A 24919-nucleotide genomic window follows, 5' to 3' on the forward strand; every position below is an offset into this window, starting at 1 on the left:
ATTTGTCAAATTCTATTAGTTCACCGGTTCTTTTCAATTTTTTCTTGTAAAAAAAATTTGAATTAAAAAAAAAAACCTTCTGGTTGGTAAGAAGAAAAGGATAGAATAGACGCTGTGTAGAAGATTAACTATATATCAATGAAATGAAGATCGGATTCACACGGTGGCCGTCGACAATTAATTCATTCGGGGGGTTGTTGGATCTATTTATATAAACCTTTTAATAGGTGATGGTTTTTATGGTGCAACATCCTCGATCCATCGAATTGGATATCCCTTAATTTTAGCTTTTTTATTTGTAAGTTTCAGACGATATCAGAAAACCAGTCCTGTATATTTCCACATTTTGTTTTAATTATTTTTAATCGGTTGGATTCGACTGTTGTTTTAATAACTCCATTAGTTTTTCACGCATAAATCAATTATATAGTGCCGCAATAAATGTGTGCAAAGGATGTGGAAACTGTGGGGAGGAGCTCTGCAACTGTTGGTGGTCTCTCCCATTGCGTATTACTACTACACACACGATAATCTAAAAGTCAGTGATTCAATTTTCTATTCACGTTGTTTCCTTTTATTACCCCCCCCCCTTTATTTTGGCGAACGATGATGACCTACCGGATGCTAATGGAAACGGGGGCGTGGAACCACCCAGCATATCACTTAGCGTGTCTCTATATGTTGTGCTTGTATACATATATACCTCAAATAGATATTATAAACAGCCAATGTGTACACCAGTCTACATATTTCTGTCTGGAGTGTCTACACACATATTACGCTGATTAGAAAGTGCGTGGGGTCTCCTTATATAACATCCCTTAATTCGCATTGCTGTAGACACAATTGCATTCGATTCCGACATCAATTGTCAATGGTAATTTTCGTATGATTTCTTTTTATTCGCAATCGTGATGACATTTTATTCCCTTTCGAAATGTCTAGTCGGTGGGTATTTTAAATTGAAAAATAAAACAATAAAAAAAAACAAATATTAACTGAACAAGTATATTATAGTGGAGCACAGTAGGGGGGCAGGGGGAGAGGGGAATCGGGTGGAGAGGTGGCAAGTGTTTTATATGTATACCATAATTAAATGTATAAAGAAGTATAGAGACGTTGACAGTGAAAACAAACGCGCATCAGCACACACGGACATTAAACGGGAAAAAAAATTTAAATTAAAAAACAAATTAAAAAAGGAGGGAAATTACAATTTCAAACAGGTGGGCGAAATTAAAACGCTGTATAGTATAACAGAGACAGAGACATACACACACGCACATTCTCGCAATTTACACATTGGATGATGATTTTTTTGTTGGTTTTTATGTTCACGAAAGTATTTGACAAAATTCAAAAAGTTGAAAATCAAAATGGTCACTCGAAAAAAAAATTAAAGTGTCGCGTGTCTACATTTATAGCAGGAATATCTTAATTTCACTGGCATATTAGCATTTATACGCAACTATATATAACGTCAGAGGAGAGAGAAAATGGAAACGAAAGCGAGATTTTGTATTAATTAGAGTAGTATATAAAATAGGCTGGCGGAGGGAGGCGACTAGCATCTAGTTAGGAACATGTATACGACAGATCCAATCAGATAGTTTTTCCAACCGGCGGTTTTTTATTATCATTTTTTTTCGTGAATTTTTAAATTTTTTTTTTTTAAGGAAATTATAAATTAGTGGAGAATTAAAAGGAAGAGCTGAATCTACGTGCCGGCGCTTTTGGTTGTGTCACATTTTTTTTCGGCTGTGAATTATAATTATAATTAATAATTTTTTTTCCAATTTATATTAGGCCAATCATTATGGGCGTTGCCCTTGAAATTCAAAGTTCAAACGAAAATTCGAGAGGTGAAAAAGCGAAAAAATAATTCTATACATAGCGGCTTTTGATGAAGATCTTCCAACATCATTTGATTACAAAAGAAAATTTTCGACCGTCAAAAATGGGGCCTGTGTGATAAGAGTGACCGAAAATTAAAAAAAAGAAACAACTTTTTCTTCTTGCTGAACATAATTTAATATTTATAGGGGGGCTGGCTGGGGTCTCTCATAGCTTTAATAGCATAGTATACTGTGTCTCCAGATGATATTTATATACTTACTAAAAAACACATACGATATAGAGATGAACAAATGACACACACACACATACACACCATCAGTCGTTCTTTTTCCCAGCTCCAATATTTTTTATCTTTTTGTTTTTTATCTTTGAAAAAAGAAAAACGACAAAATTCTACTGAATATAAATAGATAGAGTTTTTGAACATATTCTTTTTGTCTTTTCGTCGAAGAAAGGAAGAAAGGGAGAAAAAGAAAAAGAGAGATTACACACTAATTGACGATATAGCAGAGTGAAGCAGAGTGAGAGAAATTGGAGGGGGGATATTCAAATCGACGTTCCACTTCTTTTCTTTTTTGGTTTGTAGGTCAAAATAAACGAAAAGTAAAGACACACACGAACATTATCGACACGAAAACCAAAAAAACAAACAGACAAACATTTCTAATTCAAATATTTCAATTGGGGCGAAATATATAGTTCAAGGGTTCGCAGCGATATGTGTCGTGTTGTGAGAGTGATGGGGAGGTGGGTGACGATTTCTTGTTACTTTTTGTTAGTGTCAAGTGAAATTGGTGATAAGATGATCATCATTTGATTATTTTTTTTTATAATATTTATACTGCAGACTGATGCATTTCATTTGATTTTTCCTAAGAGGTTTTTTTTTTGAAATATTCCACGGAGAACGTTTTAGCGGCGGCGGGGGTCCCAGCAAGAAAAATGTGAATTTTCTTTTGATCAACCATTTTCAGCAGACGACGCAATCAACTCGCATTTGTTCATCGATGAGATCCACGGCAGGGAGGGGGCGAAGGCCAAGGCCAACAGACTAATCAAATCAAATCAAATCACAAATAATTCGTCAGAAATCAATCGAATAAGTCACACCCCAATCAAATCAAATCAAACAGACAATCAAAACATACCTGATTTGCATATTAGTGTCATCAGTAGCGTTCAGGTAGGGGTCCCGGCGGTACGGGGAGAGCCGATCGACGGGCGGCTGAGCCGTGAACGCGATAGGGTGGCGGGCTGGATTGCTGTTGGTGTTGCGATCCGGCCGATCCGGCGGCCGCCGCTGCGTTTCCAGCCGCCAAAGCTGATGCAACCCGTTGCTCAACGGCGACGGCCAGTTGACTGGCCGGGCTGATGCTGCTGCCGCTCTCGCTGCTGCCGGACGAACGACGGCGTCGTCTCTGCTCGTCAGCCGGCCTCTGCTGGGACGTCGCCGACGGGTCGCGTTTCCTCTGAACGCCGGACGACGAATTTTGTCCGCGATGGGATAACGACGAGCGCTGGTGGTGATGCAACTGGAGCAGTTGCTGCTGCTGCTGGGCCGTGGCCAGCAGCAACTCCGAATTGTTGGGTCCGTCCTTGAGGGCCAGCCCGTTCTGGCTGTCGTGGTGGTTGAGGTGCTGGAGCGGGCCGGCTCCGTTGCGGTCGTGACTGTGCTGGATGGTCAGCGAGAGGCAGTGCTCCTTGAGAGCGGCTGGCGTCGTTGGGTTGTTTAACATCATCATGGCCGCCAGGTTATTGGCCGACGCCCGTCGGCTGGCCTCGCTAAGCTGGCCGGCACTGGGAGGCGGCGGCGGAGGAGGGAGGTGGTGCTGCTGCTGCTGCTGGCCGTGTAGAAGGTTGAAATCGTCGGAAGAGTTGCTCTTGTTGGATGAGTCCTTGACGGAACAGGACGACGATCGTGAGCGCGATCGATCGGCGTTGACGCTGTTGAGCAGCTCAACGGAGATGGGCGTCCCGTCGCGGTTCTTGTGCGTCATCATGTGCTGCTTCATATTGCCCTGCGTGAATTGATTCACGTTAGACAACCGCGCCAAATTTGAATTTGAATGGACCGTTTATAGGCCTGGATGGAATTGATTGATTTTACCTTTGTGGAGAATCCGCGATCGCAGATGGCGCATTTGAAGGGCCGCTCTTTGGTGTGGCTGCGGTAGTGGATCTCGAGGGCCGAATGGCAGGCGAACGTCTTGAAGCAAATGTTGCACGTCGTGTTGCCGCGCCCTGCAAACGGTCGCCAACCCAATCCGAACAAGAACAACAAAAATTTGCTAATCAAACGGCCAATTGACTATTCAAACTCGACTATCTACTTTGATTATCCCCTGACATTTGTCTACTCCAATTGTATATTAAATCTAATCGTGTGTGAAAGAGAGTGCGGGTAAATAACATAAAGTGAAACGTAATTTTTTGGCTCGTCAAGAAATTGTGTAATAACTAATAATTAGAAAATGGCATCAAATAATTATACGATCGAGTGATGAAGGGGAAAATCAATTTTTGAATAATTTGTCAACGGTGGGAAAATTTGTGTTTGTCTGTTATTGGTTAGTTACGGCGGATTTATTAGGATTTACCTGGAGCGCTGATGGGCAGGTTGAGTGGATTGAACGAAGGTGAGGCCATGACGGCCGACGTCAACGACGACAGGGCCGACGCCGGCGAACTGTTGGTGGTGCTGACGGCGGCCGGGCCGGAAGAAATCGAAGAAATCGACGAAGAAATCGACGTCATCGAGTTGTGGCCGCTGTTGGAAACGGCGGTGGCGGCCGGACCGCCCGTCGACATGCTGAAAGCGGCCGGAACGAAAGTGGCCGGTGAGATGGAAGTTGTCGACGTCGGATGGGGTCCGCTGAAGAGCGTCGAAGTCAAAGCGGGTGCCCCGCGGGCGGCCGTCAAGTCCAGCGGCGAGATGGGCGGATGAAGATTGGGTTTAGCGACCGTGGCCGGCGGCGGCGGAGGCAACGGAACCGACACGTTGGCCGACGACGGCCTACTAGACGTCAGTACCGTCGGACTGGCCGCTGTTTTCTTGGCCGGCTGCTGCTGCTGCTGCTCCCGGCGTGATGTCGAATTGATTTCGCCGGGCGTCGAGGCCCGACTGGGCGAAAATTCAAAATGGCGCAACCGCTGGAGCTGCTGCTGGCGCATCTGCTCGACGGCCAGCGATTCTTCGGAGCTTAGCAGCGACGTCATTTTCTCATTTTTGATCATTTCATTGCGCATGATTTTGGCGGTGCCGGGCGACGGGTGGCCGGCCGAGTCCAGTTCGCCCGTCCCGTCGTCCTGGTGCATCAAAGATTCTTCCCCGTCCTCTTCTCCGTCCTCGTCATCTCCATCGTCGTCGTCGTCGTCGTCCAACTCTTCATCGTCCATCATGGTCATATCGGCGAAATCCTGTTGGTATTTGCGGAAGAATTCCGCATTGGCCCGGCTGATCTGGGCCATGATCAGCTGATGGCGCTCCTCGTCGCTCAACACTTGCCCGCCGGCCGCGGCCGCCTGCATCCTCTGCTGCAGTTGGTGCTGAAAGTGGAGGCCCAGCAGACCCGGGTGGTGGTGGTGCTGCTGTTGACTGGACGAGGCCGTCGACGAAGTCGGCGAAAGGGCCTCCGATGAACTTCCGCCCATCTCGGCGTCGCCGCCCAGGTCGCCGTCGTTGTCGCCCAGGTCGCGGTGCTCGCCCAGCAGGACGCCATTTCCGTCCTTACCATCGCTCAGCGTCCGGGCACTGAAGGGAAAGCCGATGGGCAGGCCGTCGGGTCCGGGTTGGAGACCCGGGAATCCGGCGCCCGGGTGGTGGTGGTGATGGTGAAGGAACGGCGACCCTTGGGGGTGGTGATGCAAAAACGGATGAAATCCGGCCGGAAGGAACGGAAATCCCGGATGGGGGAACGGATCCCTCAGCTCGGCGGCCGAAATTTGTTCCGGCGTCAAATCGGTGGGCTCGCCCGTGTGCAGCCGGATGTGCTGCTGGAGGACCAGCCCGTTGGTGAATTTCTTGTGACAAACGGGACAGATGTGGAGGAGACGGGCCGGAGGTTTGGCCCGGTGGACGCCCATGTGGGTCTTGAGATTGCCTTTGGTGGTGAAGGCCCGTCCGCAGATTTTGCACTTGAACGGCCGCTCGCCCGTGTGCGTCCGGTAGTGCATCTGCAGGGCCGACTTGCACGAGAGGACCCGGTGGCAGACGACGCACTGGTTCGGGTCCACCAACTTGTTCTCGATGTTGTCCACCAGCTGCTGGAGCTTGGCCGTGTCCGACGTCCGAGTCACTTCGATCAGACTCTCCCAGGCGTTGTCGTTCGAGCCCGGCCTGGGCAGCAAATTCGTGTAGATGGCCGGGTCTTTGGCCGGGTCGACGTCCGACGGATGCATCATCATGAAACCCGGTGGCGGTCCGGGTTGGCCGCCGCCGCCGTTGGGCGCCGGTTGAGGTGGAAACGAAGCGAAGCGGAGCGATCCGGAATTGGCTGCTGGACTGCCGCCCAGCTCTGAATTGTTACTCGAGTGCGGCTGGAAAAGGAGCGATCCGTTTCCCACTGGTGGAGGAGTACCACCCACTCCGTCCGATAAAGGGGAAGCCGAGCGACGGCCGGACAGGTTTTCCGGGCCGTCCGAATGGTTGTTGTACTGCTCCTTGTTGATGCCCGTGCTGGGCTCGTCGTCCATCTCGTCCTCGTCCAGGTTGTCGTCAAAGTCGTCCAGGTCGTCGTACGGCTTGTGGCTGATGAGCTTCGATTTGGTCCGCTCGTCCAGCGACGGGCGGATCACTTCGTCCGGTTGGCTGGCCGAATGGTTGGACGACACATCGTCGGCTGAATTGTACGTGTGGTTCCGGCTATCTCGCCCGCCACTTTCGTCGGCCACTTCTCCACTTTTGCCCGTCTCTTCAGCCGTTGGTTGCGGAGTTCCGGCCGAGCTGGCCGCTCGTTCTCCGACGGGCGAGTCCGTCTCGTCCCTCTGCTCGCCCATCTCATTGTCCATTTCGTTTTCCTCTTCTTCTTCTTCTTCGTCTGGGCGTTCCGTTTTGACAACGGCGTCCGCCTTCATCTCCCCGCTGTCCGTCTCCTCTTGACTCTTCCCAGTTTTCTCCGTCGATTCCGGGCCGGCGGCATTAGATTTCTGGACCGGTGATTCTTGAGGTGTGACTGTCATTGAGGTCAGTTCCTTGCTGGGCATGGGCGGGACGGCCATCAGAGGTGGGAACATGGGACGGATGCCCGGCGGCATCAGATCGCCCAGCGAATGCGGCCGGAACAGAAACGAACTGGAAACTGGGACGACGGGAGCCGAGCGGAAAAGACTGCTGGACGTGGCCGGATGCGGATGATGCGGATGGTGGTGGTGGTGGTGTCCGGCGGCCGACGACGTCGGCGGCGGCGGAAGAAATCCGTGGTGGTGGTGGTGATGGTGATGGGCGGAGCCCGTCGACGTCGGCGGAGGTGGTGGCGGCGGTGGGGACATTTTCGACTCGTCCATGTCCATCTGGGCCAGCAGCGGCGGGTGGAACTTGTCCAGGTGCTCCGGCACCGGGTGCGGATTCATTTTGATGTGCGGGAAGCGCTGGGCGTGGCGCTGGAAATGGACCTTGAGGTTGCCCTTGGTGGTGAACCGGTTGCCGCAGATGTTGCACTTGAACGGCCGCTCGCCCGTGTGCGACCGGATGTGGATCTGAAGGGCCGAGTCGCTGCTAAAGACTTTGCCGCAATAGCGGCAACGGTGCTTGAACAGCTGATCTTTCTTGCTCCCAGAGCCGGACCCGCCCGTCCCGCAGTCGCCGTTGCCGCTCGAGCCGCTGCCCGAATGGCCGCCACCACCGCCGGATCCGCCCATTCCGTTGCGGAAGCCCAGCTCGTCGGCCAGGTTGGTGGCCAGCAAGCCCTGCGAGGCGTTGTTCAAAACCTGCTGGGCCGTCCGCTGGAGTAGGTCCAGCGTGCTGGGCCCTTCCGGGTTGGTCGGCGGCTCGGACGTTTGCAGAATGGTGTCGGCCAGCGAGCCGCCCGGCAGCTGCGACATGAGACTGGCCGTCGAGAATGAATTGTGCGAGTAAGTCGAGCTGGACCAGCTGGACGTCACGGATGCTGTTGTTGTTGGCGTGGCCGTCGTCGTATTGGTGGCCGATGAGGAGGATGACTGGGTCGGCATGACTTTGGCCGCCACCAGGCCGGACATGTGGTCGTCTGGTCTTGGCCGGCGAGGCGCTTCTTTGACTCTCGGCGACTGAGGGCCGGCCGTCCGGCTGCTGTGATGCTCCGACTGACTGGGCGCCAGAGGTCGGGCGGCAGGAGTCGAAGTCCGCGAACTGTTTTCACTGCTGCTGGACGCTCTGATAGTTGTTGCTGGAATTTCCGTTTCGTGAGTTTCCAGCAGTCCGGCACTGCTGCTGCCGTGCTGGTGACTGGCCACGAATCCCATCAAATTGGCCATTCCACCTTCCCTACCTGAAGCGGCCAGCTGGCTAATGATGGCGCCAACTGGGCCGGTGACGCTGCTGGGCACGCCCGGCACTGCGACGGCCGCTCCTTGGTCCGTTTGGTTGTTGATTTGCAATTGCTGCTGGAGCTGCTGGATCAGTTGCAGCTGCATGATCTGCTGCTGCTGCAGAGCGTAGAGAGTTGACTGGAGGACGGCCAGCTCCTGGATGGCTGCTGGACTCTGAGAATCTTTGTTGGCCATGGCGGTGGCGGCGAACTGGGCGATGGCCATTTTGGTGCTCTGCAGGGCGTCCAGCGTCACATTGGCGTTGGCCAGTGTGGCCGCATAAGGGAACGGGAGCTGGCCAGCAGCGGCGGCCGTCGTTTCACTCGACCCACCGCTGCCTGCCATCACTCCTTGGCCGGCCACTGCGAAGGGTAGACTCAAAGCTTTGTCCGTCATGGCCACCTCGTTCATGAGAGCAGCCGATGTGGCCAGCAGGACGTCCCTCTCTCGAGCCTGTTTCTTCAGCCGGGCCGGCAAATCCTCTTGATCTTCCTCTTCGTCATCGACGTCACTGCCGGCCTCCTGGTCGTCTCCGTCTTCGCTGGCCATCAATTCCTCCTCATCTTCGTCCCTCTTTCTCCGTCTGCCTCTTTTTTCGTTATTGTTGTTGACCCGATCGTCCGCTCCTCCATCGTCTGCCGGGCAAAACAAATCAAATTTCAAAATATATTAAATGTCAACCGTATAAAATGCTGATGGTTCAATTTGGACATTTATTTCTTTTGATAGAGATTGTGTAACAATCAACGATCGATCGATTGAGACGGCCAATCTAACAGGATATGTGGGCGGAAATGTTGGGTCCGTCTCAATAGAAATTTAGACGAAGGGTGGAAAAAACAACCGGAAAAAGGCCGGGATGGTGAAAAAAGATATCTTAGGCCTAGATAATATGTCCGTCATGTCCAGCAGCTCCATTTGAAAATTGTTTGCCTTATATCATCTGTACATATAAATAGATATCACATTCCCTGTTAGGGGGGGGTTTTAAAAACGTTCCAAGTTATACATTTATGGCCAGACGGACAGACGGACATGGGATTGTATACCGGACACAAAATAAAAATGAGAAGAAATCATTTCGGTTCTATTTTAAGATCTAGTCTCTCTGTACTTTTCTTTCTTTCTTTGGAGACGGCCATATCACATCGCCAGCGGGTCTGCTGGTGTGTATGTATGTGTAAACAGCCGGGCAGGAGAGCTAGTTCATAATCTGTTTATCGTACATCTCTCTCTATAGAGATGTACATTTATATATGTAAACATTCATAACGCCGCTGCTGCTGCTGCTGTGTATGTGCCAGTTATTTTCCGTGTTTCTGTTGTGTTGTGTATACACAACGCAGCACCGCGCTGGCCAGCAATAGTACACACAAACGTCAGCAGACATGTAAGCGGACTGACCCCCCCCCCTCCTCCCTTCAAAAAATTTGTCCGTCTAGAATTCCGTGTGGTTTACGGAACTTCCGATCTCAACTTTCCTTTTCAAAGTGCAATCATTTGTACAATTCTTATTGAACATTGTTATGTAACAAATGGTTGTGTTGTGTGTCCAGCGGAGGGAAAAACCGTTTGACACTGCTGGGGGGTGGGATTGATGACATTCGATGCTGTCCATTATAAGTGCCTGCTGGACTTGTTATATAATATAAGCCGCCCCCATTATTAATGGTTTAAATGTGGCGCATTATATTTTGAAAAGCGTCTTTTATAGTTTTGATTGCTGTTCAAAATGTTTCATATGTGGATATATGTGCTGGGGGGGGGGGGGGATGCGCAGCAGCAAGTCAAAGGCATCCGCCGGCACTTTTCCGCATGACTAGCCAATCATAACAAACGGTTTTTCTTCCCCGAGAGATGTCAAAGATTGTCTTTCTTTTCTTCTTCTTCTTCCTAACATCCTCGGCGTTCCTTTTAAGACACAGACATTCATCCATCCTTGATGGCCTATACACCCAGGGCCCATTCTATATTTAGTCGGCCGTGTCTCTATACACAGCAGCAGCACAGCTATAGCATTGCTCACAAGAATGTTTCGCCAGTTGCCTTCTTCCTCGTCAACTGTCTGATTTCTATTTATTTCTTTCCGACATTTTCTAGAACTTTTCGACTCTCGGCGCTTTAAAAAACCGTCGTCCCGGCTGACCAACGAAATCCTTCGATTTATACATCGAAATAAATCAAAAAATCAAGAAGAAAATTGCAGATGATTGGACTTGAGATAGAAAAATTTATATGCGTGGGCTCTTGACTGACGCAATCGCAAATGACATCACTAGACAAAAAAACCCCGGGAAAAAATGTCTAAAAAGTCAAAATAATCCGGCCGGAAAATGGTTGGGGTGGAGGGGGAAATTGAGCGATATTGGCCGGGCCACAGATCGTCACGGATTTTGAATGCGTAAATAGACGCTAGATATCTATGTTTGTGTGTGTTTATATATACATTCATAATAGCCTATTTTGCATCATCATCCCCCTATCTAGATGTGTGTCTTTTGGGGGTGGGGGCGTATATATAGGCCTACCGTATAGTATACAGCTCTCCCCATAGATGCGAGCAGAGATGTGTCTAACGGGAGCTAGACTGCTGCTGGGAGAGCGCGCGTGTGTCAGTAAATAAGCATAATTACACGACGCCCGATAAGATACAAAGTGAGAGATGAGCGCACACACGACGTGTGCCAGCACAGCACACGCACACGCACCCACGACTCTGTGTGGGAGTCTGACGTGGCATATGGTTCGACTCAAACGATTTCATTTCTCTCCATCCGTCCGGAATAATCTAAACGCCTACGACGTCGTCACCCACACAACAAACAACCAGCAGCCAAATAAATAACGAAAAATAACTAAATTTCACACATCGATTGTCTTTTACTCTAAACACATCAAATCTGATTGTTCTTTTATTTTTAATTTTTTTGTTCCAGCTGGGCCGAGAGAATTAAAAGGGTCGGAGACGAGAGTTATGGAACGCGGAACGGCCCATGCATCATATGCGCTTTCTGCACTCTTTGGCCGTCACGGTTGTCTGCTGGAAAACAGCGCGCGCTTTTGTTTTGTTTTTGAATTTTGTTTTTTAAAAATAAATGCCGGCCAGGAGAGAGGAAGAGGATCATTTGAAACTAGCTGCTGTGGGCTGCCGGGCGTGACACGTCGATAATGATGAACTGATTAGCCCGGCAGCTTTTAGCCCCAAACACACAGGCGGCGCGGGTTGAGCTGGGCGACAGCAGTTGAGTTCTTCTCTGACTATCCGTTAAGAATGATGGAGTGGGAGAAGAAAAAAAAACGGTGGGGGCCCGTCAGTCGGCGAGCCAATTGGCCGTTGAAAAAATATCAAAAGTGGAGGAAGTAAAAAAATCCATCCATCCAGCAAGGAATAATCTCAAGTTGAGTTGATGAATTGTGTTGCGCCATGCGGCATCAGCCGCCCGTCTATTTTGTGTGTCCCACACACCGAAATAGTTTCTCGAAATGATCGAGCATATGTACACACATTCAAGTCGTCTGTCTAGCTCTACTCTCTATAGCTGGGCAGAAAAAAAAAGAGAGAAATGGACGGGCGAACATACATATCTCTCTCCGGCCTGCTGCACTCATTTGCTAAGCCGTAACGAGCTATGCTGCTGCTGTGTGGGCCCAGGGAAATGCTGGAAAAAAAAAATGTGTGAGAGTCCAGGTTTTTAGTCTCTTTCAATCACTGATTTTTCGCCCGCTCATATCTTTTGCCTCCCGCCCGGCTGTGCTATAGAGCTGCTGCTGTTGCTGGGCTATACTCCTTGCACTAATAATCCTAATGATCTTCTCGACAGCTGGAACCATCGCCCGGATAGGAGAGACACACACACACAACCCAGAACGAGAGAGAGAAAAAGGACACCGCCCGTTTCCAGTTGTGAAAAAAAAAGGAAAAACAATCGAGAGACGGGCAAGGAATTTGGTAACAAAATTCCGGATCACTTTTCCGTGTGCGTATATATATATATATGACAAACCCCCGCAAAGTGTGTGGGCCACTCTCAGCTGTTATTTCCCGAAGTCTAAGATATATAGCTAGATATATATATCTAATGATTGTTTGTGATGACGAATTGGAATCGCCCGGCTCCTCACCGGATAGGCTAAAAGAGAGACTAAAGCCGGAAAGACAAGAGAGAAGAGAGTCTCATTTCTACTCGTCCAGCTCCTCCTCCCTCCTACCCACGTTGAGCGCAATAATAAAGATCTATCAAGAACGTTTCCGTTTCATTATTGGCCGCCCGCTATATAGTAGTAGCCTAGCTGCTGGGCAGCTCTCTATAGTACTACTAGATATATCGGATGACGTCCAGGACAAAGAAAACCAATCCCGGACTGGTACGGAATTTCCAATTAAGAAAGAAGCCGGGGCTCTATTTATATCTATCTATCTATCTGTTAGAATCTCAGCTTTATATAGGGCACATGTACAGTATAGAGTAGTAGGTATGTACGTACGTACTTTTTGACCGGCCGTATAGTGTGTCACCTTATTTGTTATTGGACAAACTGACACAATATTCGTTGCCGGCCAAAAAAGGCCATTGTCTCCCTTCATCCCCCGGTACCCCCACAGCATCGGCGACTATAAATATATAGACCCAGTCAATGGGCTTTCGTGCGTGTACACATATATAACTCTCTCCTCCGTATGGACAGTCACTCGTATAGAGAGAGAGAGAGGAAATCAAAGGGGTGTCCGTCTATAAAGATCCGAATACTAATCCTTTTTGGTCGGGGGTAGGAGGGTGATGGTGGTAGCTCTTTTGTTTGGTGCCGTTGCTTGATGGAACCTTTATATTTCTGCCCATCTCTACTGTGTCTATCCACTTTGGCCACCACCCTCCAGCCGGTCCAGCTGAACCCCTTCACAGAAAGATATATTCTTTTTCTCCCTAGCTGCTGGCCCTATCGAGTTTTTAAATGACGATGAGCCATCTGTGAATCCTCATGTCGTCCGACTCACCACCGTCCCTCGCATAATACCCCCAAAACAGATTCAGCTGTCCAGCACTGAAGAATCTGCGCGTCTGTTATATCAAAATACAAGAGCATCACTATATTACCAGCCACCAGCCACTATATTATATATCCCGGCGTGTACATATACAAATTCTATTCAACAATAACTCAACCAATGACATACCAATTTTCCCTATACGTCTGTGTGTGTATCTAGTCTCGCTGTGATGTTATTGTGTCTGTTTGCTTATTGTTCAGTGTGTCACCACTCCCCTCAAAAATCACAAGGGCTCGGATCGATTATCAATACTCTTTCCTATCGCTCTGTGTACATACTGTTATTACATTGCCTGTGTGATGAGTCTACATATAGAAAGATAAAAACCGAATCGGATTTTCAATGTAACAATCTGTACTACATTTTTACAAACAGATTTTCCTTTTCCTCTCGAATCAAATTGAACAAAAGTTTTATCCGTGTCTATTTGACACACCCATCCAACTGAAGAGGAAATGGGGGGTAAAAAGAAAAAAAAAAGATAATCGAAATTATTTTGTTTTTTATCTTCTGGGAATTCAATTAGAAACGCACACGACGCGCGGGTCGGAAATATTTCCCGTTCCTTTCCCGGGTGGACAAAGTATGCAATTACACAAGACTGAGGCAAATGTCTTGTATTGCGAACGGGCCGCCCGCCCGTGTGATTAATGAAAAAGCCGAGCCCAGACAGCTGGAACAAGCTAAATATATACTAGTACTATATGCTCGTGGCCTTTTGCTTGTGTGTGTGTGTGTGTATCAATATCAATAGGGTTTCTTTTTTTCTTATATATTTCTTCCCTATGTTTGGATAATATAACCACATCCCACGCGCCTCTGATGAGATAGGAAAAAGGCTAATAAAGACCCTCCTAAATATATTAAAAAGTCTAGAAGAGAAAACAACCGGGCAAGATCGACAAGAGAGGCTCGAACGGAAGTTAAAGGTCAGCCGAGCGCTTCGCCCCAAAAGAGTTGATTGTTCATTTCGACTGTCGAGGGGGGGAGGTCTTTGCTGTGATGCTGGACCTGTCCAGCACAGCTGCCAGTTCTTGTCTCTTTTTTTTCTTATTCTTTTTGCGTTGGCTTCTTCTTTTTTTATTTTTTCCATCTACGTTCGTTTTGTTTTTGTCTCCAGGAGGAACTTCTGGACCCACACACACGAGTGGCTGTAATTAAACGGAAGACCTGCTCCCCCCCTTTTGGTTCGCCTTTGGGCTTCTCTCTGGCTGCTGCTGCTGGGCTTGATGACTAAATAAACAATCGCCGTTATACACAGTCCCAAAAAGACAGCAGCAGCTATAGGCTTCTTCATCCTCCTCCTCACCATCAACACCAACAAATGCTCTCGCCTATTTTTCTCGCCCACGTATATATAAATATAAGTAGAGACATGTCTAAATATTCTTCGCATATAATATGTAAAACACGAGAAGGAAATATAAGAGCGCCAGCTATATCGTTATGGATGGTGGCAGCCAACTATACATGTAATAAGGCCTGACGGCTCAAAACTCGATATAACTCGAGAGAATTAGTGAAACACATCGACGAGTAAAATTTAAAAAATATTAGGAGGGCCTGTGCTCTTGGCCGTACCTCACCCAGCTTTATTACAGCACACACGTCTCGGCGTTTTCTTTTTATTGATGAGTAAACAACGCAAGTCCCGAAAGAAGGAGGAGAGCTCAGGGGGGGGGGGGGGGGCTATTAGAGATACACAGGCTAGTATACAACGTGCTTGCTGCTGTGGGAGTGTGTGAAGCAAAAAAAAAAAATAGCCCACTTCTTATATATTATTATTATTATTCTCCCGCGTGAGGATGAGAGGCCTATAATCACGCGGGCTCCTTCCAAGCGCAGCTCAACTCAAAGGCTCTAGATAGATGCATTGATCCCGAGTTCTGATTTATATATTTATTTTCCCGGCAGTACTTTTTTTCTGGTTTGAATGTCTACTCAAATATATTCTGGCCAATGGCTGGCCAGCACGGTATGTACTATATAAACTGCTGCCGTGTATCTAAAGTTCTCAGATTTCTTTTCGACCCTCGCGCTAGCCATTTATATATAAGGTGGTTACACAGCAATATAGCTGACCACCGGAAAAATACTTGTCCATTCGTGTTAGACCGCTAATAACAATTGCTGACAGCTGGGGAGGGGGAATTCAATATTATATAAAAACACATGAACTTTATTCCATTCGTCGTGGGTTTTTTTTAGATTCGAGACAAATAAATCTAAAATTCCCAGAACCAATTGGGAATGCGTATATACGTATACGCAACCGCTTGTTTGCGTGGGTGTAGACGTCGACTTGTAAATATCAATGCGGGTCGCGTGCCTAATTCTATATACATGCCGAGGCCGTCGCGGGTCGGCATATTGCGTGTCGGCCAACCATTTATATTCCAGGACGACTCCAGCAACGTCCAGCACAGCTCCTGTGCTGTGTATATATGTTTAGACATATATACATACATACTTCCTCCCCATCAACCACCCCAAATCCTCTCCTTTTAAATCTCGAGTGATGGCCAGTGCTGGCCTGGCCGGCATTATAAAACGGGGGAAAATTATACTGTGTGTCCAGCAGCAAAGAGAATGTGCATATGGGGGTGCCGAACTAATATCGATAAATAAATAAATAAATACCGCGATAGAAGCTCAAGGCAAAGTGGAACAAAAAAGGGGAAGGGCGACTTATAATCAAATTGAGGCAGCGACGCGCGTCCGTCGCCACGGCCCGTCGTCTACCCTACACACACAACAACAGCAGCAGCAACGAAGGCCGGGCTTTTCCTATATATCTATTGTACTCTGCGCGGGTTCTTGGACGACTGGTCATCGTCAATGCTGTCGATATTAGCGGGCCAGGGATATGCGGCTGCTGCTGCTGCTGGCCTGTACACATCCCAAATCCTAAAGCCATAGACACACACACATGTGTGTACGTGTCTATATATGAGAAATGTTATCAAAGAGGGTGTGGTCGTTCCCCCCTCAACCCCTCATGTTATTGTTTGTGCTGGACGCATCTCTTGTGGACGGCCTCTGATCGCTTGCTGATGGCCACTACTTTTCCTATTACAAATTTTCCCTCCCAATCTAGTCATTGCTGCTGGTATGTCACCCCCGCGCACAGTTTTATGTCTTTTTAGACTTTGACGCACAGATATTGGGTTGTGTTGTATTGTGTACACCCTTTTCACGTGTTTTTACAATGCCACAAGTCCTGCTGGATATATTCTTCTTCTTATCTTTTTGCGCCAGTTAACATTATATGCCGGAATTCGGAATGTGTCCTGCCTATTTCCGGCCCCCATTCTCTTTTGAGGAAGCTCACAACTAAACCATTCTGCCGATTTTATAGATATTACCTGGTAGTTTTTTTTTTCTCCCTTTTCAAATTAGAACTATAACTCGGCAGGAGGGCAGCAGTTTCCATGTCAAGTGAAAAATAGAACAGCCATAGACTCGCTCAAGTCTCCATTTGAAATGGGCTCAAAAAATATATAAGGAGAATCCCCTGCTGGGTCTAGTCTATACCTGTGCCTGTTCAGGTGTGAAATATGATGTAGAGAGGGATATGTACCATTCAGGGGAGACTGTCAAGAGAGGGTCTCAGCGCGGCAGACCGTGCATAAGACCCTCTCTTGCTGCTGCTCCTGTTTGTCTATGTATATAAGAATGTCTATAAGTCTCTGTGTCTATTGGTGGTGGTATAGTTGTCCGTCCAGCGGAGATTAGGAGAGTCTTACGCGTTTTTCGGGCTATACAAAATCTCCCAGCAGCCAGTAGTGGTGGTTATTATTTGTCGTCGGACAAGTTTTATGGCCTAAAAGTTTTGGATGGATCTTTGTGTTTTTGTTGTGTAGATGCCGAGAGAGAGAGAAATGTTACAAGAGGCCAAAAACATCTGTCCATTGCATTTATACACAAGTTTTGAGGACAAACAGATTCCGGGAGCTAACGAGTCTAACGACACACAGCACGCACACAAGGAAATAAAAACCAGACGCCCGTGGTTCTTATTCTCTCATCTTTTGGATTTTCTCTTAGATTCTTAAATGGGGAGGGCTGCCTGCTACTGCTGGAGAGATGAGCGCTTCAGGGTCTTTTTTTTTTGTATATTATTATAAATGCGCCTGCCCATCCAGTCGATCCCAATTGGTCCAGTTCACAAAAGCCCAAAACGAATAAGAAAACTCGGTCGATTTCTGGCTAAAAATAAAATTATAAGCTCGAAAAATAAAAGCTTTTAAGTATTATATTTTGTCGATATGTTACAAAATGTGAAATAACCGATCGAAAAACCGGTTAACTGATGTTGGCCACCCTTGTCGCTTTGGTAACTTTTTTTATACATGTATAAAATGGACGTCATTAGATTTCTCTGAACCCGTTGGCGAGAGAGAGACGATTTTTGACATTTTTCCCCGTCGCATTATATTCGCCCGTGTTTGATACGCAATCAAATATGAATCCATCAAGTGTCACGATTTTATTTTTTCTCGTTTCTTTAAAATATTTGAACAAAGACCCAGCAGTATATTATACAAAATAGACTTTTTAAAAGAGTTGTCAAGAAAAAGAAAAAAAAAAAAACTTGATTGCAGCAGTATAGCGGGGGGGTTCGATGTAATCAGGTTGGTGGACGCCTGGATGGCGACGACTATAGTCATTGATATATTTTTTATTTCTCCCCCCTTTCTATCCTTTCAAAGTCTATTGAAATTTCCCAATTTGCTGGCGACCGAATGTCCGCCATCTTTTTCCCGCTGCCAATCAAAAAGGCAAAATAGACACACACACACACAAACCCACACGTTATTATTATTCCCAGCACACATACAAATAATTGGGGGAGATAAAAGAAAAGCAACGCAACCGTCATGATTGAATAAGAGAGTCTCGTCGCTATATTTTATTATTACAAGGTGGTGTATAATAAAAGTCGACGCCAAATATGAGACTTCATAATATCCCATCAAATAAAATGAAATGACAGAAATTGAATCCGGCGCGGTTTCCCCTCCACCAATTGATGCGTTCAAATTTGGCGCGACAGGAAATGGAAACTACTGTACCACCGCAGACATATACTATACTATATAGTGCCTATAACTCAATCTATAATATACCTGTCGGTTAATGAAAAAGAGACCCTAATAACGGGCCCAAAGCCACACACACACACGCCATGCACGTCCCATTTCGACGAGATATTTATTGTGTGCGCTGCGCTCATAATAGAAATTGTGAATAAACAAGGGAGAGAAATCAAGGATCATAAGATTTGGGTGGTGAAACGAACATCAGAGAGAGACCCTGAGAGTTATTTGTCTCTCTTTCTATGTACATGTATACATGGGCGAGTGATCGCGCGATAGGGAACTGCCTTTTTTTTATGATATGATTGCAGCACATGCTTGATGATGAGCACACACAGCAGCAGCAGCAGCACTCCCATAAAATTGGGGAAAAAAAAACCGGACTAATGAGGTTATGGCTTCCTGTCTGTTTGACGAATATTGTATACATGTCCGCCAGTGAGGTACACATTTGAGTCGACTCTCTAGGTCGTTTTTATTTTTCAAAGCATATTGCCGTGTACATAGACATAAAGAGACAAAACTATATATGACACGATGCACGCCAACTTGTCATCGTCGCCTGTATATGTATAAATCATCAAACATGATCGCCCACGTGCCCTATTGAGTCATTTCCAACCCTCACCCCATCACCGCCACCAACCGACCCACCCACAGAGAGTCTCTCTTTTCCCGGCGTCATTTTATTGGCCTACAAATCATGGACAATTCATTAAGCACCTATCCGTCATAATGGGATCGTGCACTGCTGTAAAAGAGTTGAATATTCTTTCCCCTTCATTTATTTGATTTTGATTTTTCATCCGATTTCTTTTTTCTTTCAAAAATGTTCAGACGAAGAAATCGTTTGGCACAGCACAGGAAGTGAGTGTGTCCATATTGGCCATTACCGCATGCCGTAAGCGATGGGGGGGATTTCACTTTAATTGCAACAACAAGCCAATAAAATGTGATGGATAGCAAAAGTTATTTTTCCAAAATGTCGTTTCTTCTTCTTATATTTAGTTTAACGTGCTGTAAAAAAAAGGCCTTCACCTGGGCTTTGAGAAAAGAAAAGAAAAACGTTGTTTAGATACGCGATATAGTTCAGTTTATCTCAATAGTTTTGGCAAGCGAATAACAAGCACATTAGGCCGAGCCATATGGACAACCAATTTTTGAGTCTTTCAATGGTTGATACTTTCTCTAGCTATTTTGATTTGATTTATTTGTGTACTATATGTGTACACCTTTTCTTCTTCTAGTTGTGTTTTGGAGAAGAATAAAAAAGGGAATAACACACGGTAGAAGGCTAGCTAAAAGGCCAAGGAGAATTATTAGCCATTGTGTCAGGGAAGTCAGAACTATACTACTGTAAAAACGGAACGGCTGGACATATTGCCCGCGCTCACACTTTTACCCCGGGTTTTGAACCCTCATGAACCGCTCGTATATGCTGGATGGAGTCTGAGAGAAGGAAAAAGCAATTAAGCCGGCGCCATAACCGTTAAGAAAACCCCCGGTTTGGCTCTATACTACTGCGAACAATTCTTTTTCTTCTTCTTCCCAGTTTTTCTCTCGATGCATTAGACTTTCTATACAAGATGTATTTATACTATACTCTTTCTCGGCTCCTCCTCAGTGATCAATAGGTCCGGTCCAGCAGCACAGTCGGCGTGTGTGCCGCGAAAAAGCCTGGGCATTATTATATCGACTTTTTTATATATTTTATTTTGTGTCCGTCTTTATCTTTTCTTTGGCTGGATGGCCCGCGCGTAGTACTTGAGACGTTTGTTGGGCATGTTTCAAAACCTATTGACCATCACTATGATGCTGGCCTTGCCCCCTCCCCCTCATGTTCAACATTCAATCAAGCTATACCAGCCCAGCAGCTAGCTATCCTATATATATACACGGATCTCATCTTCCCGTGTCCGGATATCCTCTTTTTTCTATCTTTTTTCTAGCCTCTTGTGCTGCGCCTTTTTATTGCCCTTTTGTACATGTATAATACCGGGCTACTACTATCTATATAAATATATATAGTGGACCGGAGAGTACGTTGGGATTACATTTAATGCGATTGATGGATCGACTGGGCGACACTCGAACACATCAGGCTCTAACATCGACTCTAAAAGCGGGCGGACAAAAATGGTGGATAGACTAAAAAATGTTAAAAAAGACAAAAAAAAACACAACAAAAATCTACACACATAAAGAAGGAGGGAAAGAAAGTCTATAGGAGAGCCTCTCTGCTGTCTGATTGGTCGATCAATTATATCCTGTATATATATAAATAAGGGCTTGTGAGACACTGGAGAGACAGTCTAAGCAATGACAGTTGCGCCTCTGGTGGCATGAATCACGTTGACAGGCCCACATTCCCCTGTATCACCTTTTATATATTTATACAAGCGCCCGGGACACAAGAAGAAGAAAACCCAAAAAAGAATGAAAAAAAGAATGAAAAAGAAAAATAGAAAATGGTGTGTATGTGTGTACGAGAGATGGCACGCTGGGCTCCATTATCAAACACGACAAGAGTCTCGCATTCCTCATCTCTCCTTTGGTTATACAAGTCCATTAGAAAAGAGAAAAAAAAAACGGGCAAGTTGGGATCCACACAGCATAACACAATCAGACTCGCATCATTCAGCAGCAGCAGCAAGCAGAGTCTAGTGTTTATATGTATATTCGGGTTTTCTTCTTCTATTTCCCTCCTTCTTATATTGACCATCCCACCTCCCCCCCCTTATTCCATGTTGATACTGGCCTTGTAAGGTAGCCCCATATCAAAATGTGCTGCCAGCTATACATCCGCGCGCCTTGATTTATATTCAGATGACGATCCATCAACGACCACTTCGTCTCCTCCGTAGATTCTTCGACTTCTTATAGTTCTTTCTGGTCCCTCTCTCTGACTGACTGACTAGCCCAGGAGAGCCCCAATTTTCCCGTCCATCGGAGATGAGACGCGAGTCGACTCATGTCCATTCGACCCACGTCCGTTGCCCCGTGTGTCCACTTTTTCTCGTCACATTCATCAATAGGCCTCCTACGGATGAACCATGTCGACGTTTCTTTTGATTTTGTCAATGTCGTCCAGCGCGACCCAAAACAACAAGAAGAAGAAGAAGCTTTTCGATAGATTCTTATACAACAACTTTCACCCCCCTACCCAATAGAAAATGGGCTATTTTTCCATACTATCGGATTTTAATATGCTACCAGCACTTTAAGTGAACGGTTTTACCGGTTGGGAAAAAAATGTGCCTGTCTATCGTCCATATCTCCGATATATTTGGACAAATGTGGGGCACAACTGGTGATGGCAGAGTATGTCGGGTGAGAGAATGTTAAAATGTGCGAGCATATATAGAAGCCGCGATGTTATCGTAACCTGCACGGACGCGACGCCTGACCCTTTTGTGCGGGGCTGATTGTTGATGTTTGAGCGCCGGTTTTGGGTTCTTATTATTGCGCACCGCGTCGTCGTCGTTGTCGGGCCAACGCTTTATTAGTTTTGCCGCCCCCTTTGGCTGGCCACAGCAGCAGCGGCCAGCCAGCGGCCCAGCAGCAGCAGCTTTGTCGACTAAGAGTTTGAGTGTCGGGGCGTGGCCGCTCTCTATCTATGCCCGTCGTTTTTATGCGCCACAAAAAAATAAAAACTCTGAAAGTTGGTAAAGTTCAAACTGCGTTCGAACTAAATCGACAAACATCATAGCGCGGTGCGGACTTTTTGTTCTTTCCGTTTTTATTTCGGTGGGGGGGGGGGGGGACGACCGCATACAGGACACATTCACGCCACACAAAGCATTTTGAAGGAGCTAAAAATATCTTCTTCTTTCTTTTCCTCCCCCTCTTGTTGTTTGTTCTTGCGCAAGGCCCAAATCGAGCGAAGAAAAAACCAAAAGAAATGAGACGAGACTTGCGCGCCACTTTTGAAAAAAAAAAGAAATACAATTTTTGGGATTTTGAATTATTTTTGGCGCCTCATCTACTTGGGTAGACAAGCGTTGCCCTGCCCTGCCAATCAACTCGTCAAAAACCAGTTGAGGCAGTTGCAAGTGGGCTGGATGAGCCATCCACGCATGCGTCGCGCATGTCAATTCGATCCCAGAGTCTCAAACCAAAAGGAAATAAAAGAAAAATAGAATTTTCTGTCGAGACGAGCAACAGCAACAACAACGAAAAAGACAACGACGACAAGAGAGTCAGACAACGGGAATGAAAGAAAAGTGGCCTAATGCGATTGATAAACTCATGTCCGCACGCAATCAAAAATGAGAGTAGAGAAGAAACACACACCACGAAAAAAAGCCCATCGCCATGGGTGGCATTTGCAACATTCGTATTTCGTTATATAATAATTGATTAAAAAATCCAAAAGTCAAGTTTTTTTTTGTTTTTGGTCTAGCGTTATCTAAAATATCCAGTTTTTGTGACTTTGTATGTAATCACGAAATGCTGAGAGCGAATTATAATAATAGCGCACTCGATTCCAGTTCACTAATGGACTCTGCGCGCTCAGACTCGTTAGGAGAATATGACGCAAGCGGCGTCTCTCTATTATCCTAGTAGTCCTGCATTGTGTAAACGTATAATAGCAATTAGATCTATATATTTGTGAGGGCGTTGTGTGTATGTGTAATTTCCACCGGACGGATACTCACATTCAAATGACCAGGAATCAATTCGTGTTCATTTAACATTGGGAAATTTAAAAAAACAACAAATGAGACGACAATAGAAAAACAGGAAGCTGGGCATGGGAGTGTATACACATACATATAGCGCGTGCTGCATAAAAGATTCAAACATTATTATGCGTAGTATATAGGCCCAATGCACAGCTGGTGCGGGCCCCCCTCAACGGCCTAATCACCAATTTGAAAACGTGCCGTTTACGACCTGATCGATTTCCTGATTGTTTTTGCCCTACCAACATGTACAGAGAAATGACGCTGTAATACAGTTAATGAGGTCGGTCTGTGTCGCGACACGAAGGCGATCTCGTTAAACGTATTTAGATTTCGAAGCTTTATTATTTAGACTAGACTAAAGTGTAGGTATACATTCAAAAATGAAGGTAAGAAAATATCGACCTTAATTAACTCCTCTATACGAAAATGAAACTAAAAATAAAAAGCCGCTGGCGGTAGATGAGTGTTACGGAGTTATCGGTGAGACAAAAGAAAAATTTACAAAATTAAAAACAAAAGGGGAGAAAATAAAAAAGGTTTAGCAGCCCCCCACCAAAAGGTATAAGAAGAAAAAAGAAAGGCGTTACCCTCATTGTAGGTATAATATATAGCCTCCAATAAATCTGAAATCGACTGGTGGCCCTGTGGAAAAGTGTCGATTCTGGCGCCAATCGGAACTTGTTGTCTTTTTGGGGACGAGCGGATTTATACACAAGCGATCGTTTTTTCAAGGGGTGAGCGGTGGTGTGTATATATTATATAAGAGATAACCCGCTGGGGTGCATTATATATCTGATTCAATAGATTGTGGACACAAAAAGCTGATATCTTTTTGTTTTTGTGTCGCTCAGATGTGATAGATGGCACGGAAACGCTTTGACCAAAAACTTGTGTCTCAAACATAAGTATACAAGGGAATGGATCACGCAACAATCTAGTCTGCTGGCATATATACTAGAGTAGAGTAGAGAGATAGTAGATCTGTGTTATAATAGCGTGTCTGGGTGGACACCGTTCCTCCTGGGATCTATAGTCCCTGTCGCGTTTCTGTTTGACAATGTTCCCCCCTCTCTCATTCTATAACAGCGCATTTGAGCGAGTCCGATTCCATCGCCAGATATTATATTTAGGCCTACTTGTCCAACTGTTTCTCTTCATGTTCCAGTTCGAATTGTGTGCGCATGAACATATGTTAACTGATGCACTTGGTATAATGATTGCACCACCGAGTACTTGAATAATTCTTGAGCCCTTTCGGACATACAAACGGATGGTCTGAAACTCCTCCCACTCTTCGGGGGTCGTAAAACAAAATCTATACAAAAAGAAAAAAAAAAAACCTTTTTTTTTGGGCTGCTGCCGGATATCTTTTGTGTCTGCAATATCCGAAAAAACAAGCCCCCTAAGCCGCCCGCCAGTATATAGCCTCAATTACCGCTACATAGGGTTATTGAGTATAGCGAAAAAATTAAAACTGATTGTAGACCGACCCATATTATATATATACCAATTATTACATATATATATACAATATATATACTAGTACCCTCATTTTCTCTGTACCTAATGTAACCCGGTTGGTTTGACTCTGGCGCCATTTTATCTTATTTCGTTTTTTCTCGAAGGGGGGTTACTTTTTTTGCCATTTAGTTCAGAGCGATATTTCCATATAATACTCGATTGAGTTTAACAGGGCATTACACCCGAAACAAGCGGGAGAACCT

At 46.0% G+C, this 24919-nt stretch overlaps 1 protein-coding gene across 2 annotated transcripts in view; it reads right to left on the reverse strand.

Annotated features, from left to right (window-relative positions):
* Positions 1 to 992: 992 nt before the first annotated feature.
* LOC124338115 (sal-like protein 3) overlaps positions 993 to 24919 on the reverse strand; it is a 32246-nt gene continuing 8319 nt past the window's right edge. The window contains exons 2-5 of one of the 2 annotated variants that reach the window (XM_046792187.1): positions 4455 to 8996; positions 3965 to 4098; positions 3006 to 3875; positions 993 to 2908 (exon numbers count right to left, since the gene is read on the reverse strand). In XM_046792187.1, the coding sequence (XP_046648143.1) occupies positions 3027 to 3875; positions 3965 to 4098; positions 4455 to 8996 (5525 nt within the window). In that variant the 3' untranslated portion in view covers positions 993 to 2908; positions 3006 to 3026. Of the gene's footprint in view, positions 2909 to 2995; positions 3876 to 3964; positions 4099 to 4454; positions 8997 to 24919 lie in introns of both variants that reach the window. The other variant, XM_046792186.1, reaches the window with a different exon arrangement.

This window comes from Daphnia pulicaria, chromosome 4, assembly GCF_021234035.1.
Source record: "Daphnia pulicaria isolate SC F1-1A chromosome 4, SC_F0-13Bv2, whole genome shotgun sequence".
Lineage (NCBI taxonomy): Eukaryota > Metazoa > Arthropoda > Branchiopoda > Diplostraca > Daphniidae > Daphnia > Daphnia pulicaria.